The following is a 16,547-nucleotide window of genomic DNA, read 5'->3' as shown; positions in this document are numbered from 1 at the left end:
GAGATATTATAAAATAAAAACCATTTTGCCACGTTAATTCCCTATGTCCAGACTTGGATGCGGCACCCTGTATAACCTCCATGTGAATCCCAAGGTGCAAACGTTATTTTGAGTTAAAATCTAAAAAACATGGAGAAAACAAAACCGGAAATAATGTGATTTCTCTCTGGCGAAGTGTCGTGCCCAAATGGCAAAATAATCAGAGAACGGAATCATATTTAAACGGCAATAAATTCAAAATAAAATTATCGACTGCAAGGAAATTAAATTAAAATGGTTTCAATTCGGATACTTCCTAAAAACTCATATAAAATATCCGTGTCGCAAGCAAAAGGGTTAAATCCGCAAATTAAGGAAAGTTTGGAATAATTATCATAAAAACGATCGGTAATTTATCGAAAAATCCTCCTAGGCAGAGAGAGTGTATTGAATTTAATGTTGGATATTTGTAAAGTCGCCGTCTCCAAAACATCACAAATGGGTGTGTAAGGATTTAAAGAAGAATTTGGTAAGTTCTTATTAAAGCTTTCAAGCCAGTAGTCAGTTTGTTAGCAAACAAAAACCCTTCTGTTTCGGTAAACAAGTTTGCTTTTTTGAAACATTTTCTTGTTGATGAGAGTTTCGTTTAAATCTTTAAAGACAGAATTTTTCAAGTAGTTGTTTTTGTTTCATTCCAATTATTGTGTTGTCTTAGTTTATTGGGTGTGTGGACTTTTTCGTTAGTAGAGATATTTAAGAGTGTGTGGTTCAAGTTTGCCGTTGCAAGGGCGCGCAATAGTTCGTTGATGTGATAATTTAGTTTATTTTTTTTTTGTATTTCAAAATTCAAAATAGTCTGTTTGGAACTATCACAATGTTACTTATGAATTTTACAGGACTTAAATCCTGCATTATTTTTTAAATATGTAAATGACACAGTTCGCTACGTAAGTTAAGAACGTCACTTCAAAACTATAAACACTTTTAACGATTACATAAATTTACAACAGTACCTCGTTGAAAGTAATAATAATGAAATTCGTTACCTGTGCCATTTTGTAATCTTTAACCGTAAAACTATGACTCACTTATTACTTATCATTTGCGTTAATATGACAGTAAGTGCGTCACTAAAACGATGTCATGGATTTAAAACCTAATAAATGACTTTACTAGACAAAAATGCTGGAAAATTCTACCATAGTGATTGTATTCTACCGGGTTGTAATTATTTGTATAACATTCATCTTAGATCACTGCTTCCATGTTTATAATCTGTCATACCTACAGAAATTTTGAGGTGGGTTCATGTAATCACAAAATTTTTCCAACGATGAACTTAAGTTGACTTGTTATAATTTGGTGCAAGTGAACTAATAAATTAGTTAATTGAGTCCCACTTTTACAAAATTTAGAAACGGGTCGTAGATAGATAAATGTTTTTCAGAAACTTGTGTATTCGATTGTGATGAAAGTAATTAACATTCCATAAGACATTGTCTAAAGAGAGTTTATGATTTTCTATTCCTTCTCAAAAAAGCGTTGTTCTCAAATTAATTAATAATAATAACACATATTTCGTTACTATATTACCATATAAAATTTCACACAATTTTTAGCCAAGTAATTACGTAATTTGAACTGATATTTAATAGTATATTACATATCGAGGGTGGTAAGAAGCTAATTACGAACGAAGTTTATACACGAGCGAGCGTAGCGAGCGAGTGATGTAATATGAGTTCGTAATTAGCTTACCACCAGAGTTGTGTCATATACTTTTTCTACGATCTATAATGAAGAATCACTTTCAGAAGAAATTTTTTTGGGAAAGCAAATATTTATGTTGCTATGGAAACTATTCAAACAGGCACGTAATATATATATATTACGTGCCTGTTCATTCATTACATGCCAGTGGGTGTAACTATGGTTTTACGATGAGGCTAGACAGTTCGTAATTCATGGATTACTATGTGGGAGTAGAAAAATACATTTCTACGTCAATGACACAGAAAATTAAAAAAAATGCTCCAAAGATTGTATAGACAATACTTTTCTTGCTTCAGAAGTTCCGTCGAGCAGCTTCTGGAAAAATTACCGGTGTGAAAGCAAAGGCAGTAACAAAGATCTACTAGTAGGGATGAGAAGGTACAGCTGAATTTTGAATTCTTTGTGAGATTTATGTTTTGCTAAAACAAATAAAAATTTTCGCGATAGTCTAACACCGAGATGACGAAAAAACCAAGGGAGGAACACGCCTAAAGTCTCAGAAATCGACAGAAGCAGAAGGTGTTTTACGTTTATATCTATTGCCATCCGGTCATCCTCTTATCGCAACTGTTTATATCAAACAATAACAATATTTTTTTATGTACCGTTTATTTTCGAATTAAATTTGCTTTTGATAGCTTAGTTTGATACCACACTTTCACATAGGAAGAAGATTTGCGGCATGTCGAACGAAACGGTTGACAAAACGCTCTGTGGTACATACATGCACAAAATTTGCGGTAAAAAAGCGTGTTCTGTGTGTAAATTGCAAACACTATCTCCATAATAGTTGTGCGCAGAAAAACAAAAAGTGTTGCGAACGGCAGTGCTTGATGCCTGAAGAAATAGAAGATCATGAAAATGACACAACATATGGCAGTGTTGAGCTAAACAATACGATCTCAAAAAACGAAATGATACTTACGGCGCTAGAGAATGCTGAATTAAAGCAGCAAAACAACAATCTACGTAAGCAAGTAATTCATTTGCAAGATCGAATTGAAATACTTCATGACGAAAAATTTAAACTTGAAGAAAAATTTTCATCAGAAAATACTGCTTTATCAGTATTTCTGGACCTTAAATTGTCCAATTTTCTGGAGTCGATAAAGACCGAAATATCGGAAAAGATGCTCAAGCTAACGAATGATGTACAGCAGATACAAGACACGCTTCGCTGCGACAAGAACAAATCCTTTGATAACAAATCTAAAAAATCTACAAAAAGAACTGATATAGGTGCGAACCAGGGATACGAAAAAGTGACCGCTAACAACACAGGCGTCAAATCAGCGTCACCCAAACAACCGATGTTACCGGAAAAAAACTGTAGTTTACCATCCTCCAGTATCATCAAGGAAAGTAATTTATTGCAGTTTGGACGAAAGCAAAGCAAGATACAGGATGAAGCTGTTAAATCCTCAACTATAAAGGATTCCGAAACAAAACAGGACGACTCCAGGACACCAATTGATGCTGAATAATACTAGCAGTAAAGACGATGACTGGTCTATAGTCGGTAAGAACAAGCATAAAAACCCCATGATGACGTCCATTAGCAGACAATAAAAAATTGTTGGCCAATTCAAAGAACAACAGACAATAAAAACAGTCCCTAAATTGGCATTTATCTATGTGTCCCGACTACATCCGGACACATTATCAACTAGTATAGAATTATTATTAAAACCTAATTTTCCAGAAGTAAAGTGTATGGGAGAAAATCTGTCCAAATTCCCGCAACATTATGCCTCTTGCAAGTTGTGTTCATCTTGAAAATTTTAACCAAGAAAAGGACCCACTAATATGGCCATATGGATGTCATGTATCAAGGTTTTTTCACAGAAGACTAATGAAAACCCTACCAGTGTAAAAACACATCAATCTGTGAAGGATCTTAAAGATGGTGCTGCACAGCTCCTTCACATATTAATTACTAACATTCAATCGATTAAAAATAAATTAAATGAGTTAGAAGTTATTCTTCATACGGAATATATCTAGCTGGTTGGTATATCCGAACACTAGCTAAATGACTACGAATCAAACTACGTATTTGACTTTGAAAAACTACTCTGTTTCGGCACATTTTTCTAGAAGCAATGATTTGCATGGAGGTTCCATGACCCTTACGAAAAAGAAACTAACTTGTGTACCACTTCCTTCATGTATGAAATATTCAGAAGAAAAAATGACAGAAATTGCTGGCGTGTCATTGCCAACTTTGGGTATAATTTTTATTAATATTTATTGCCCCCCAGCAAGAAATTTAAATCGTTTCTTAGAAATTTTGAGTAAAGTTTTAGGCGAAATTGACATTTCTCACACAAATGTAGTGATATCAGGGGACTTCAATGTCAAATTTAACAAAGATCCTGTGATAACTAGGCTTTGTGATTTTATGAATACTTACGGTCTTATAGCTTTAGTAAATTTTCCAACCAGAAAGGCGAACTGTCTATATAACGTGTTCACAAATTTCGATCTTAAGTATTGTAATTGGAAACCACTGAATACTGTACTTTCTGATCACGACAACGCAATATTACTAATTCTCTCTGTAAACTTAAGTAATCAGACAATCTATCACACGACAAAAATGTATAGGCCGATTACGGATCTCGGTAAATTCAGTCTATATCATTCACTTCATACAGTTGACTGGTAGTAATCAAGATTTTAATGACAAATTTTTATGTTTTATAAATATATTATCTGATCATGTCAATAGGTCTTTTCCTACAAGACTGTTCAATGGTAGCAATAAGCCAAAGCGTGACAAATGGTTTACTGAAAATTTGGTCCGAATGAAAAATATGTTACGAACACTTGTAGATATTGATAAAATTGTTAATAGTAGTGAGTAGAGAGCGGAAAATATGCAGCAAAATTTTGGGAAATATGATCATATGATATGCACCAAATTTATGCAAATATGCAGTAACTTTCTTAATATATGCAGAGATATGCAGCTGCATATGTTCCAAAAACTAAAAAAAAGCGTAATAACCGAACTAAATTTTTTTACAAATTACAAAATTAGTAGTAATCGACTATTTAATTACTATTTTGGTAACAATTTATTTTTAAATATTTTTCGAAATATTCTAACCAAAAGTTTTCCGATGATCCTACTAAAGTATATTTGGTATAGAAAAACTGTGTACTACGTCCACAGATATAAAAATCCTTACCGGTTTAGAGCAGACGCGACAAAACAGTTTCTTCTTGAAGAATAGGTTCAGGAAAAGGTTTAATCCATAAATTAATTTGAGTTATCTTCGACATATTAACACACATGTATCGCTTTAAATGCTTTCAATGCAAACTCACGATGAAAAATAATAGGGTAACGTCCCTTCAACCACCATAACACATACCATTAATACACTTAAGTAACGAACAAAAATATTGGGAATGAACGGTATTTCCAAAAGTAATTAGGGCCCAAATTTACCTGGAAGAATGGCTTAACACCCAATGGATTCTCCAAACTACCATAAAACCCAAACCTTTACTAGTTATTTGAACATCAGGACAATATTTGCAATATGATTAATGAAATTTCGTCTTTCTAGATACATGCCGTTAGAATAACAATCTTTTTTTTTCAAATTGGCACAAAAATTGATAAAAATGCAAAATATGCACCCGTTACGTGAAATATGCAGCAGAAGGCAAATATATGCAAATATGCAATTTTTTTACAGCTGTATTCGTTTTTAATTAGCATGATTCGTTCAGATATTAAATATCAAGACTTATATGCAAAAAATAACGGATATGCAAATTTCATAAAATCCGCTCTCTAGTAGTGAGTCTAGGCAAATAAAGAATAACTATAGGAAAATGTATAGAGAAGAAATTAGGCTTAGTAGAATAAATTTCAATAAACAAACTATTGATTCCGCAAATAATAAAAGTAAAGCTCTGTGGAATATTGTCAACAAATATCGAGACATCACTTCTAGTAAAAATATTGATATATTGAACTGTATTCGAACATGTGATGATTTTAATATCTACTTTACTAATGTTGCATCTAATTTAGTCAATAATCTATCTCCTTCTTGCGATGATCCAATAATGTTAATGAGTGAGAGTATGTTCATTCCTAAAAACTGTAGGTCTAATTTTAGTTTTTGCCAGGTTTCCGGTGCAACTGTTAGAGATGTGATAAATTCTATAAAAAATAGTACATCTAACGATATATATGGTCTAAATTTTACGATCATAAAAAGCATCACAGACATTTTGATCTCCCCTTTAACTAAACTAATTAACATTTGTATTGTGCAATCAGTATTTCTTAGCTGTCTGAAGAGTGCTAGAGTTGTTCCCATACATACGAAAGGTGATATAAACGACACCTCCAACTATAGGCCGATCTCTATTCTTCCACTATTTTCTAAGATCCTGAAAAAAATCTTATATAATCCATTAAGTAACTTTCTCAAAATTAACTACTTGCTGTCACCTTCACAGCATGGTTTCCGGAAGAATCACTCTACGGTTGGAGCAGTGCTAGATTTTATCAGAGAGGTGGGTAATGTTTAGGAAGTGGCGAAATAACAGCAGTGTCCTTTCTTGATTTTACTAAGGCATTCGATTGTGTCCATCACCTGACGCTATTGAGAAAATTATACATGTACAATTTAAGTCCCTGTTGTTGCAGATTATTGTCATCTTTCATAGTGACAGATCTCAGTTAGTTTCCATAAATTCAAAACGGTCAGAGCAACTACCAGTTTTGCATGGGGTACCTCAAGGCTCTGTCCTTGGACCTCTTTTCTTTCTAATGTACATTAACGATCTTTCAGTGTATATGAGGACTCATTGCAAGAGCATTCTATATGCAGATGACACGACTTTGATTTGCAGCGGAAGGGATCTGGTTTCCAGACTATGGCACAATCAAAGACCGAAAGTTGGTTCGTCGCTAACAGATTAACAGTAAATACATCAAAAACTGTAAGAATGTTATTCTCCCTAAAGAAAAGTATACACGTTCCCGATGGCTTTGTAACCTCTAACAAATTTTTAGATATAACTATTGACAATGCTTTGCGATGGGATGCTCAAGGTGATGTACTGGCAAACCAACTATGTAAAATTACATTTCTCCTAAGAAATCTTAGGGACAAGGTTCCGCTGGAAACACTGTATACAGCATATTTTGCACTCTTCCAGCCCCACATAACCTATGGCTTATTAATGTGGGGGCACTCTAGAATTTTTCACAGAATTTTTAAATTGCAAAGGAGAACAGTAAGAATAATGGCTAATTTACCTTACAGGGCTGACTGTAAACACACCTTTACTAAAATGCAAATCATGGCATTGCCAATGTCTAATGTATGTTAAAGTTAATTTGAGTGATTACTTATATCATAATCATATTCATAATTATAATACACGATATTAGTGAACACTTATGTTTAACGAACACTAGACTGACAAAGTCTCGAAATGGAGTTGAATACCTAGGCATTAATTTCTATAATGCTTTACCGCAGATTATTCGGGAGTGAAATGGACAAAATTTTAAATCTGTCATTAAAAAAATTTAACAGGGTTCGCGTTATATTCATGGGATGACTACTTCCATATAAGTCAAAATTTTATGCCTACTTAAGAGTGGTTGTATATAAATGTCATATTTTTCAGGATCTTATGTGCTTTGTTTTTATATTTTATACTTGTGTCTGTATTTCTAAAAAACTAGCTTATGTCGAAAAAACTGTTTTTATTTTATCTTATTTCCAACAAAAAAAAAACAAAAACAATAACTTGTTACTTATAGGATTTTATAAGCTGAAAACAGTGGTCGAAATTGTGTTCCGAAATTTCTAAAAATAACTGAGATATTGAGTTTTAAAGATATATGTGTGATTGAAAATTTCATCAAAATTTTAAAAAGAATGATGATGATACACGGTTAAAAAACTCGTAAAATTCTGGTTTCTAACGCTAAAACATTGCCTCTCTTCTTGAATGCATTTACGGCAGTTGGATACCTAGAATGTTATATTTAATAAGTTAATAACCTTTCGCTGCGCGTTCAATTCATTCATCTAAAGGCATTTTACTAAGAAATATAATATACTTCCCACAAACTAGGGTGTTCGACAAAATTGAGGTTTGCCTAAAATGTGCCAAGAAAGTTAAAAAAAAGGTAAGATTTGACCTGAAAGTCCTGGACACAATATGGACGTTGTGATCGCTCCGAATATGTAACTCGAGTTCTTCCCGCAGAAGTCCGGATCAAGAGTCCGGTTCCTTTGGATCGTCTGGATCGCTTACACTTTCACTTTGATACACACTGCCTTGATCAAGCGTTGGCTTTTAGTAATGCAAAAACGCCTTGGTCAAATGACCGGGTTTTTTGTTGTGTGATGATTCAGATGAATGAATCCATCCGGCTCGATTGGACCCAAAAGGTATAAATGTGTAGGGGTGAATAAAACTCGTGTTGCCCCTTCAATGGTTTAGACTTCTTTAAAAATCAAATAATTTTTTTAGTTTACAATATTACTATAAAGTCCACATTTTTTTACCATCTTATAAAACAAAGTATTTTGATTTTTCAATAAAATTTTGGGATTATCGTATTCAACAATATTACCCTTATCTAAAACTAACACTTTGTCGCAATCCATAACAAATTTTAATCTATGTGCTATTTTAATAACCGTACAAAATTTAAAGTTTTCATCTATAATGTTGTAAATTAAGTTTTCCGTTTCAGTGTCCACGTGTTCGACTATTTCATCGATAGCTAGTATTTTCTTATTTTTTATTAATACTCTAGCTAAACACAATAACCTTTTCTGACTGCAACTAAACCCAAATTTTTTAATATTAGTGTTTAAAGTTGAAACAGTTTTGTTCATTCCCACAGTATTTAATGCATTCCATATTTCTTCGTCTGTATGTATTTGATCTGGGTCTATATTATCGCGTAGTGTTTCGCTGAGCAAGAAGGGATCCTGTGGAATTACAGAAATATTCGATCTAAGAAAACGTAATGAAAGCGTTTTAATATCAACGCCATCTATTGTAATTCTTCCTTTAATTTTGTACAAACGAAAAAGGGTTGAGATAATTGAAGATTTACCAGCTCCCGTGCGGCCCACAATTCCTAGCTTTTCGTTAGGTTTAATGTGAAAATTTAGATTTTTTAAAATGTATGACTTGGAATTATTCATAGACAGGTACACATTTTCATACTTAATTTCACCTAGTTTTGGCCAGTCTTCGATTTCTAACCCAGACTCAGACTCTTTTTGTACGGTGGTATATTCCATTGCGCGCTCCGTTGAAGTCATTTGTGTTTCTAAATCGACCCATTGCTGCATTCCAAAGAAAATTACACTGTTAATTACATATGACTGTGAAATTGCTAATCCTACGTTTCCAGGTAGTACGTCTGCAAATTTTTTTTGAGATCGGTGTTACACAGAACAAGAAAATACCTCTGTCAAAAATAACAAATTGCAAAATAACCACAACGACAAACATAGACGCTAGCATATCTGTCACAAAAACAAAAGCTTTCAAAGTGCTGGCGTGTGAATACGACGCCGAATTATAAAGGTTGTGGTGTGTTTCAAACTCCTCCGTGACAATTTTTTGTGCACCGGAAGCCTTTATAGTTGGCACTCCTTCTAATGTGGCGTTTAGATATCCAAGAACAGGACTTTTAGCTAAAAGTTAAAGTAGAATTTGAATTCAATAAAGCATTACTAGTGTACTTAAAACATCTAGCCTTTTCAGCGGTCTTCCTGTTTTTATATAAACACATCTTATAATTATGAGACTTACAAAAAGCAAGCCGATGGGTAAAAGCAATTCTATTTGGTTGACGAAATAAGCATAATGCTTCCAACAGTTTCAAAAATTATCTAAAACAATTCCAGATTGATGAAAGCGAGTAAAGCATTGTCTACCTATACATTACAGTTATTAAATGGTGTACCGGAAACGGGATACGTTCGTCGACACTATCAAGATCTTTCGAAAATCTATTCACAATATTTCCTAAAAAAGTCATGTCAAAAAATTTGAGAGAAGCATTAACAACGCAGTTCAGCATTCTTTTGTGTAAATTCGTTGATATTTTTCTTGAAAATAAAAACAATGCCCATCCTCTGATTAATGTAGCGATAGATAGTCCGACAACAGCAAGGGTGTAGTGATGCAAAAGTTGATTACGATCTTGTATAAAACGTGAGTACGATATGTTGCCAACGGTATGATTATTTCGTGAAATTTTGTCTTCCAAGTTTACCCTAAAAAAATATATATTGGTATGACCACTAATTCTACAGCATCCACTTACCATGTGCTTATTAATTTATCTTTGTAACTTACTACTAACTGAGTTAGAATGAAGATGCAAAAAATAATAAAGAAAATTGGACTTCCACCTCCCATACGTATATATTTCATATAAATCCCTAGAGGGACTGAACCCGATTTTTTAATTTCTCCATAAATTTTATTTGTTTTTGTTGCTTTAATTAACTGACTTCTTTCAGAAATCGAAGAAGTAGTTGTTGATATAGAATTTGTTAAAGTGTTTTGAATATTTGGAATGATGTTTAAGTCGTGATTTTTTACATTGTCCGACAAATCGTTTCTCCAAATTTTAACATTTCCATTATCTAGATTTACAATATTGGCAGCATAGTGTTTTAAATTTGAATTATGGCTCACGAGAAATACTAATTTGTCATGCAAAAATTTTAGAATACCGTTTTTAAAAATATAGTCAGAAACTAAACGATCCAAACTCGACAGACAATCGTCTATCACATAAATATCGCTTTTTTGATAGATAGCCCTTGCCAAATTAATCCTGCTTCGTTGGCCCTTGCTCAGATTAACTCCACCATCGACTACAACAGTGGAATCACCATTTTCTAGTAAGTCTAAATCATATTGTAAATCACAAACTTGTAGAACCTCTTGATAACGTTTATAATTATAGTTGTTTCCGAAAAGTATGTTTTGTCTAATAGTGGCAGGAAATAACCAAGGTTCCTGTGACGCAAAAGATAGTCTACCTTCAACAAATAATTTACCATCGGATATTTCAAACTCTTTCAAAACTGTCAAAAGGAATACACTTTTACCGCTACCAGTGGGTCCGGTGATTAGAGTTAATCCTGAATTAACATGAAGGCTGACATTGTCAAACACTGTCTTATTGTCGATTATAACTTTCACATTTAAAAATTCGACTTTTGTCTTTTCTGTTTTAAGTGTGCGACACCTTTTTTCGCTTCGCGTTTCTAATGTGTGAGCTAAAGTTTGCATCCTTTTAATTGCAATAATTACTTGCGACAAATTAAATGTCACGTGTGGAAATGCAATTGTTGTGGTAAAAGCAAGAGTTATGAAAGTGCCACTGATGAAGTACATAACTTCTGCCGTGAGGGTCCGACCCGTCCAAATGTTAGTCATCACAACGAAATAGAATGTTACATTGTTAACTATGATACCCGTCGCCACAGACAGAAAGAGCAAAATAAAAATTTTAAATTGGGCATTCATTTCTTTCCTAAAAATGTTCTTAGTTTGTCGCATTTTCCGAAAGATCACTTACTTTCTTGCCAAGGAGATTTTGTTTTCCACGTGATTTTCCCAGACGTACATTTTTGTGCTTCTAATGTTGGAACAAATTTCTTTGAATTCATTCAGTCGTTTATCAGTTTTCTTAGATGTCTCTTTCTTGAGCGAAGCGATCCAAACTCCTGCAAGAACTGTAAACGAAACAAATCAATGCATTGTCAGACATAAAATATTTATAGATACAAATTTTTAAGGAAGAAAGAAAGAAAACACTTGGATAGTGACAAAAATCTATTACCACTGGCAAGATCTTAATGTTTAAAGATTGTGTGGAAAAAATTCTGTAATTTTAAATTACTACTAGTTCCAAAGTATAAGCTTTTACAGCTATTAAAATTTGGCTAATATAAATAAAGTAAAAGTTGTGATAAGGGAATTATAAATATTTACCTTTCTTAATTTTCTAACCAGCGTTTAAATATGGGGACATACTATCTATAAGATTATATCAAATAGGTTCTCCTTCTAAGACTGAAAACGGGTTTGATGAAATGCCAAAGTCTTAACTAAATGAGTTGGTTAAATTCCCCCAGTTCATGTTCAATTTGCTCACATACCTAACGCTTCTACTAGTTCTACAAGCTTTACAAGTTTGCAATAATGATCACTTATTCCTGTACTGTGAACTCTAAGTAACTTTTTAACAAAAAATTTAAAGTTTTCTAAGACAAAGTATGGCGTGTACCTAAATAAAAAGAAAAATAGTTTTGGGCCATTCCAATTTGTCATTTAAATATATTTTTTAAAGTTTACCACAAAAATTATTATTTATGTGTGCCAGTAACTTATTTGTTAAATGTTCAAGTTTAAACCTTGAACGATGCTACCTTATATGAATCACCCATGTGTATAAAAACAATTTATTTGTCTACTACATTAAATCGTACGTACCTTGGAGCGGAATAAATACAGCAAACGAAAAAATTACGACGACAACTGGCCAACCAATACGTCGATATATGTTGTAACATGAAATTACAGTAACGATGAATCCAGACCAAGCGTAAGTAAAGTTAAGGAAGAACTGATCAAATCCACCGATGTCTCTTGTTATCAAATTTGCAACATTACCAAAGCTAATGTAACGTAAACGACTTACTGGAAGCTTAAGAATTTTTCGGTAAATCAATGAACAAAATGCAGTGCGAATCTTGATGATCAAATTTTCTATTAAGAAGATGTAATTTTGTCTACAGATGACGTCAATTATCTGAAGTGCAAGCAAAAATATAGTGTAGAGCAAAGCATCAGTTCTACTTAGACTTTGTTGTCCGGGAGTGAAAAAGAAAACCAATTGGCCAATGATTATGGGACGAGCAACGCTAAAAGTATGAACTAAATTCGTTTTCTGATTTAAGAAGAGAAACTTACTTAAGTACAATAGTGAAGAGCATAGTCACACTAAGTGTACAGTAATACTTGCCATACATTTTCCACAAAACTAAAAACATAGCATTCTTGTCTCGTTTATGTTGATTCCATTCGTGTTCCATATCATCTCCAAGTTCGGACGTCTTGAACTGAGGAAGCACTTCATACAAATCTTTTTCTTCGAGTTCTCGTTTAAACCCTTTTTTAAACAAGTCGCAAGTATACCTTAAATAAAATTATAAAATGTTTGAATTGTTTAGTAGGAGTAATTAAATACCAAAAAGTTATTCGGGAAATTAGATTTGCTGTTTGCCTGGGGTTATTTTGCCTTTCTTCCGCCTTTTCGTCATTCATTTTTAAAACATGAACACCCGTTGGTAAAAAGTTTCTGTATTGGGAGTTCTTTGTAACTCTTTATCGCTGTTTAAGTTTTACATAAAACCTTGAACAGTAGTATAAAATTTGCACTAAATCAAAGAGGTAAAAAATGAATGTGCGTGCGTTAATGTAAAGCGACAAACGTCATAAAAATTACTGTTGTCAAGATTAAGATTTAGTACTTAAAAAGTAGTACAAATTGGTAACAAATTACTACTTTGTTAAATTTCCAATAACGAATGTTAATCTTATAAATGACTGTCAGGAAAATCATTTTGTATGCAATTATTAGTTATGGTTGTTTTTTAATAATTTTAGTTTCCAAACGTGTAGTATTTTTCATCACTTGTTTAATTTTGTTCAATCAGATTATTACTATAATGTTTATATTATTATTATTATTATTAATTAATTACAAAATTAATAACAATAATTTATACTCCTAGTATTTTGGTTTTGTTTATTGATAACGCGTTTTTTAGTTTTGACAAATGTTAAATTTAAGAAAATAAACCCAAATGAACGTTTTAGTTCCGCATTTGTAGCGAGCGTAGCGGTAAGACAGACGTGTTTAGATTGCCTCATACGTATCAGCCATTGATATTATTGTTATTAAGTAAAATGCCGGAATTATGCATTATTTGCAAGAAAACGTGTTGTAGCAATGATAGTGTTGTGTGTGATATAGGTGTCTATCTAGATCGCCAAATCCGATCGACGAATGTAATTATTCATAATCTTCCTGAACCAACAGTTAACTCTTCCAATTACAGGAAACAAGAGGACATAACCAAATTCTTAAGTTACTTAGATGCTCCCATAAGGGATGGCATTTCAGGTATGCTTCAGGTTGGGAAAATTTGAGAATGGACGTAATCGCCCGGTGAAAATTACGCTGGGATCAGCAGATCAAGTTCAGTTTATTTTACGTAAATATAAAACAACTAATAATGTATACATCAATCGTGACTTGACAGTGAAGCAACAGGATTTGTGTTATAGGATCCGTAAAGAATTCAAAGGGCGATTATCTAAAGGAGAATCAAATATTAAATTAAGATATATCAATGGAGTACCGAAAATAGTTATTAAGGAAGTAAAAAAACAACTAAGTATCCAGCGAACAAATACTTTAATACCAACTCTTAATATTATTTACCAAAATGTTAGAGGTTTGAACTCCAAAGTCAATTACTTTTATAATAACATCTGTACTTGTGATGATGTAGATGTGGTCTTGCTAACCGAAACGTGGCTTAGTGATAATGTATCTAGTAGTGAACTTTTCCCTGCCAATTTCAATGTATTTAGATGTGACAGAACTTCAGGACGTGGAGGTGGAGTCCTTATTGGTATAAACGATTTGTGACGAGCCGTCACTAAATTCGTTCACGAGAAAATTGTAACCAAAAAGACTAATAACAAAAATCTTAATTAATTAACACGCATTTCCTAATCGGCATATAGTACCATTCAAATAGATAAACAAAATCAACCATCAATCCCCAAATGCATGAACAAAATTCGCGTATTCGCAAATTGCGAACAACATTGCGCTTGCCAGACATTGCAAATAACTTGTACAGAATAATACGCCATAAACATCGCCAATCGTAATTACCCAGACGCATAAACAGCCTAAAAAAAAAACGCCCTCTTCAAAAATAGCTACAACAGGCTAACCACATGTAGCGATGACGACATGAAAAGCATGACGCAAGTTGAAAAAACCCGAAGATATACGACACACTAACCAATAAAAAACGTCAGACGCGGAACCATAATTAAAAGCTAAACCCTATAAAACAACGAAACAAAACCTAAAATCGCGTACCGAGTACTACACTAATCATGAAGAAATATAGTCCACTAAAGTCGCGGGAGACAAGAATAATGAGTAAAAATCCCTATATAAGTAGTAGCGCCGAAAACGGTTTCAGTAGAAGTTTCCAGTTGTGGTCGAAGACGCTGCCGAATTTTTCGTCGAGATTTTTTATTATTTTTGCTGAATTTTGAAGAAATCTGAACTTAGAAGAATTTGCTGAGCCCGAGAGGAAGATAGAAAAATTTTCAATGCTGCGGCTGTGTAAGTCTACCTTTTAGTCATTCTTGATTTATCTTGCTTTCCATTTTTTCGTCATGTGTTCTCGAGTTCGAATCGTACATGTGTAGCGTTTAATTTATGCGTTTTCTTCGTTACGTTGAGTGTGAACAGTTAGCGCCGGCAAAGAAAGTAATCTTGAGTGCTACCACATGTTCTCGTTTGCAGGTGGCACGTTAGGTTTGCGTCGGTTCTTGATTGTTGGGGAGGATTTTTCGATTAATTACCGTTTGTTTTTATGATAATTATTCCAATGTTTCCTTAATTTGCCGATTTAACTCTTTTGCTTGCGACATGAATATTTTATGTGCGTTTTTGAGAAGTTCCCGAATTGAAACGTTTTAATTTAGTTTTCTTGCAGTTGATTATTTTATATTGAATTTTGCCGTCTAAATATGATTCCGTTCTCTGATTATTTTGCTATAGTATTTGGAAACCTCGCATTTTATTTTACTTTAATCGTCTCGCTGTATTTTAGCGCATCTATGATACTAATTTCTCAATGTTTAGCTTCATTTATAGACTATAGACTGTTCATTTTTGTATGTATTTAACTGTCCTGTAACCGTCAATTTTTCTCGTGAACAAGTGTTGCGCTCGGCATATTTAGCTAATCAATGAATGTAAAAACTCATTTATCTCTTTTTACATGTTTTATATTCATAAGTTGTCGTAGATTTAAGTGCATGATATTAATTCATTTATTTTAGTTGTTCTTATTATCAGTGGAGATTTCTCCGAATCCACTGAATTATTGATTTTATTATTATTTTAGTTGTTTTAATGATTTAATTAATATATAAATGCCCAATCGCAATTTATTAAATATTGAAGTAATTACTCGATTTCATAGTTAGTAGTTTTTTTAAGTTTATTTATCACGCTCGTAATATTAATATTGTTTAGAAGGTATCGCACTTAATTAAGGAATTATCGAATTTAATTTTAAGTTTTGCATGCTGATTTTTTATAGGATTAAATTTAATTAAAAACGCTTTAGATAGTAGTTTTGCATGTTGTTTTTTTTTGTGTTAGGTGTGTAAATTTATTTTTTATGTTTTATTTTTCCGTTCAACATTTACACATTTACTCGATTATTGTTTTGATATGTTTATAATTCTTTCAATATATGTATAAAAATGTTAGAAATGTTTAGTTATTACCTCTTCCCCTACATGCAGTTTAGCTCTTCCATTTCCAAGGAAATGGGCCTACACCCAAATAAATAATTTTGTTAGTGTCCAAAAGCTCGGCCGCGGTCAAAACTATTTGGGCACGACAGATTCCTTTATGGTGCAACAAATCTCAT

The 16,547-nt window shown here is 32.9% G+C and overlaps 1 protein-coding gene across 1 annotated transcript; it reads right to left on the bottom strand.

The window, feature by feature from the left end:
• Positions 1–10,612: 10,612 nt before the first annotated feature.
• On the bottom strand, positions 10,613–12,508 carry LOC135137685 (ATP-binding cassette sub-family C member 4-like). The gene is made up of 4 exons (XM_064067398.1): positions 12,280–12,508; positions 11,363–11,519; positions 10,711–11,317; positions 10,613–10,652 (listed from the first exon to the last, which is right to left on the bottom strand). Exons 2-4 carry the CDS (start codon positions 11,410–11,412, stop codon positions 10,632–10,634), a joined length of 678 nt encoding a protein of 225 aa, XP_063923468.1. The 5' UTR covers positions 11,413–11,519; positions 12,280–12,508; the 3' UTR covers positions 10,613–10,631.
• Between the last annotated feature and the right edge of the window lie 4,039 nt (positions 12,509–16,547).

The sequence above is a fragment of the Zophobas morio genome, unplaced genomic scaffold, assembly GCF_036711695.1.
Source record: "Zophobas morio isolate AGI-343-1 ecotype UQ-CSIRO unplaced genomic scaffold, CSIRO_AGI_Zmor_V1 ptg000029l, whole genome shotgun sequence".
In the NCBI taxonomy this organism is placed as follows: Eukaryota; Metazoa; Arthropoda; class Insecta; order Coleoptera; family Tenebrionidae; genus Zophobas; species Zophobas morio.
The sequence above is the reverse complement of the archived record's forward strand: the minus strand, read 5'-3'. Positions and strand labels throughout refer to the sequence as shown.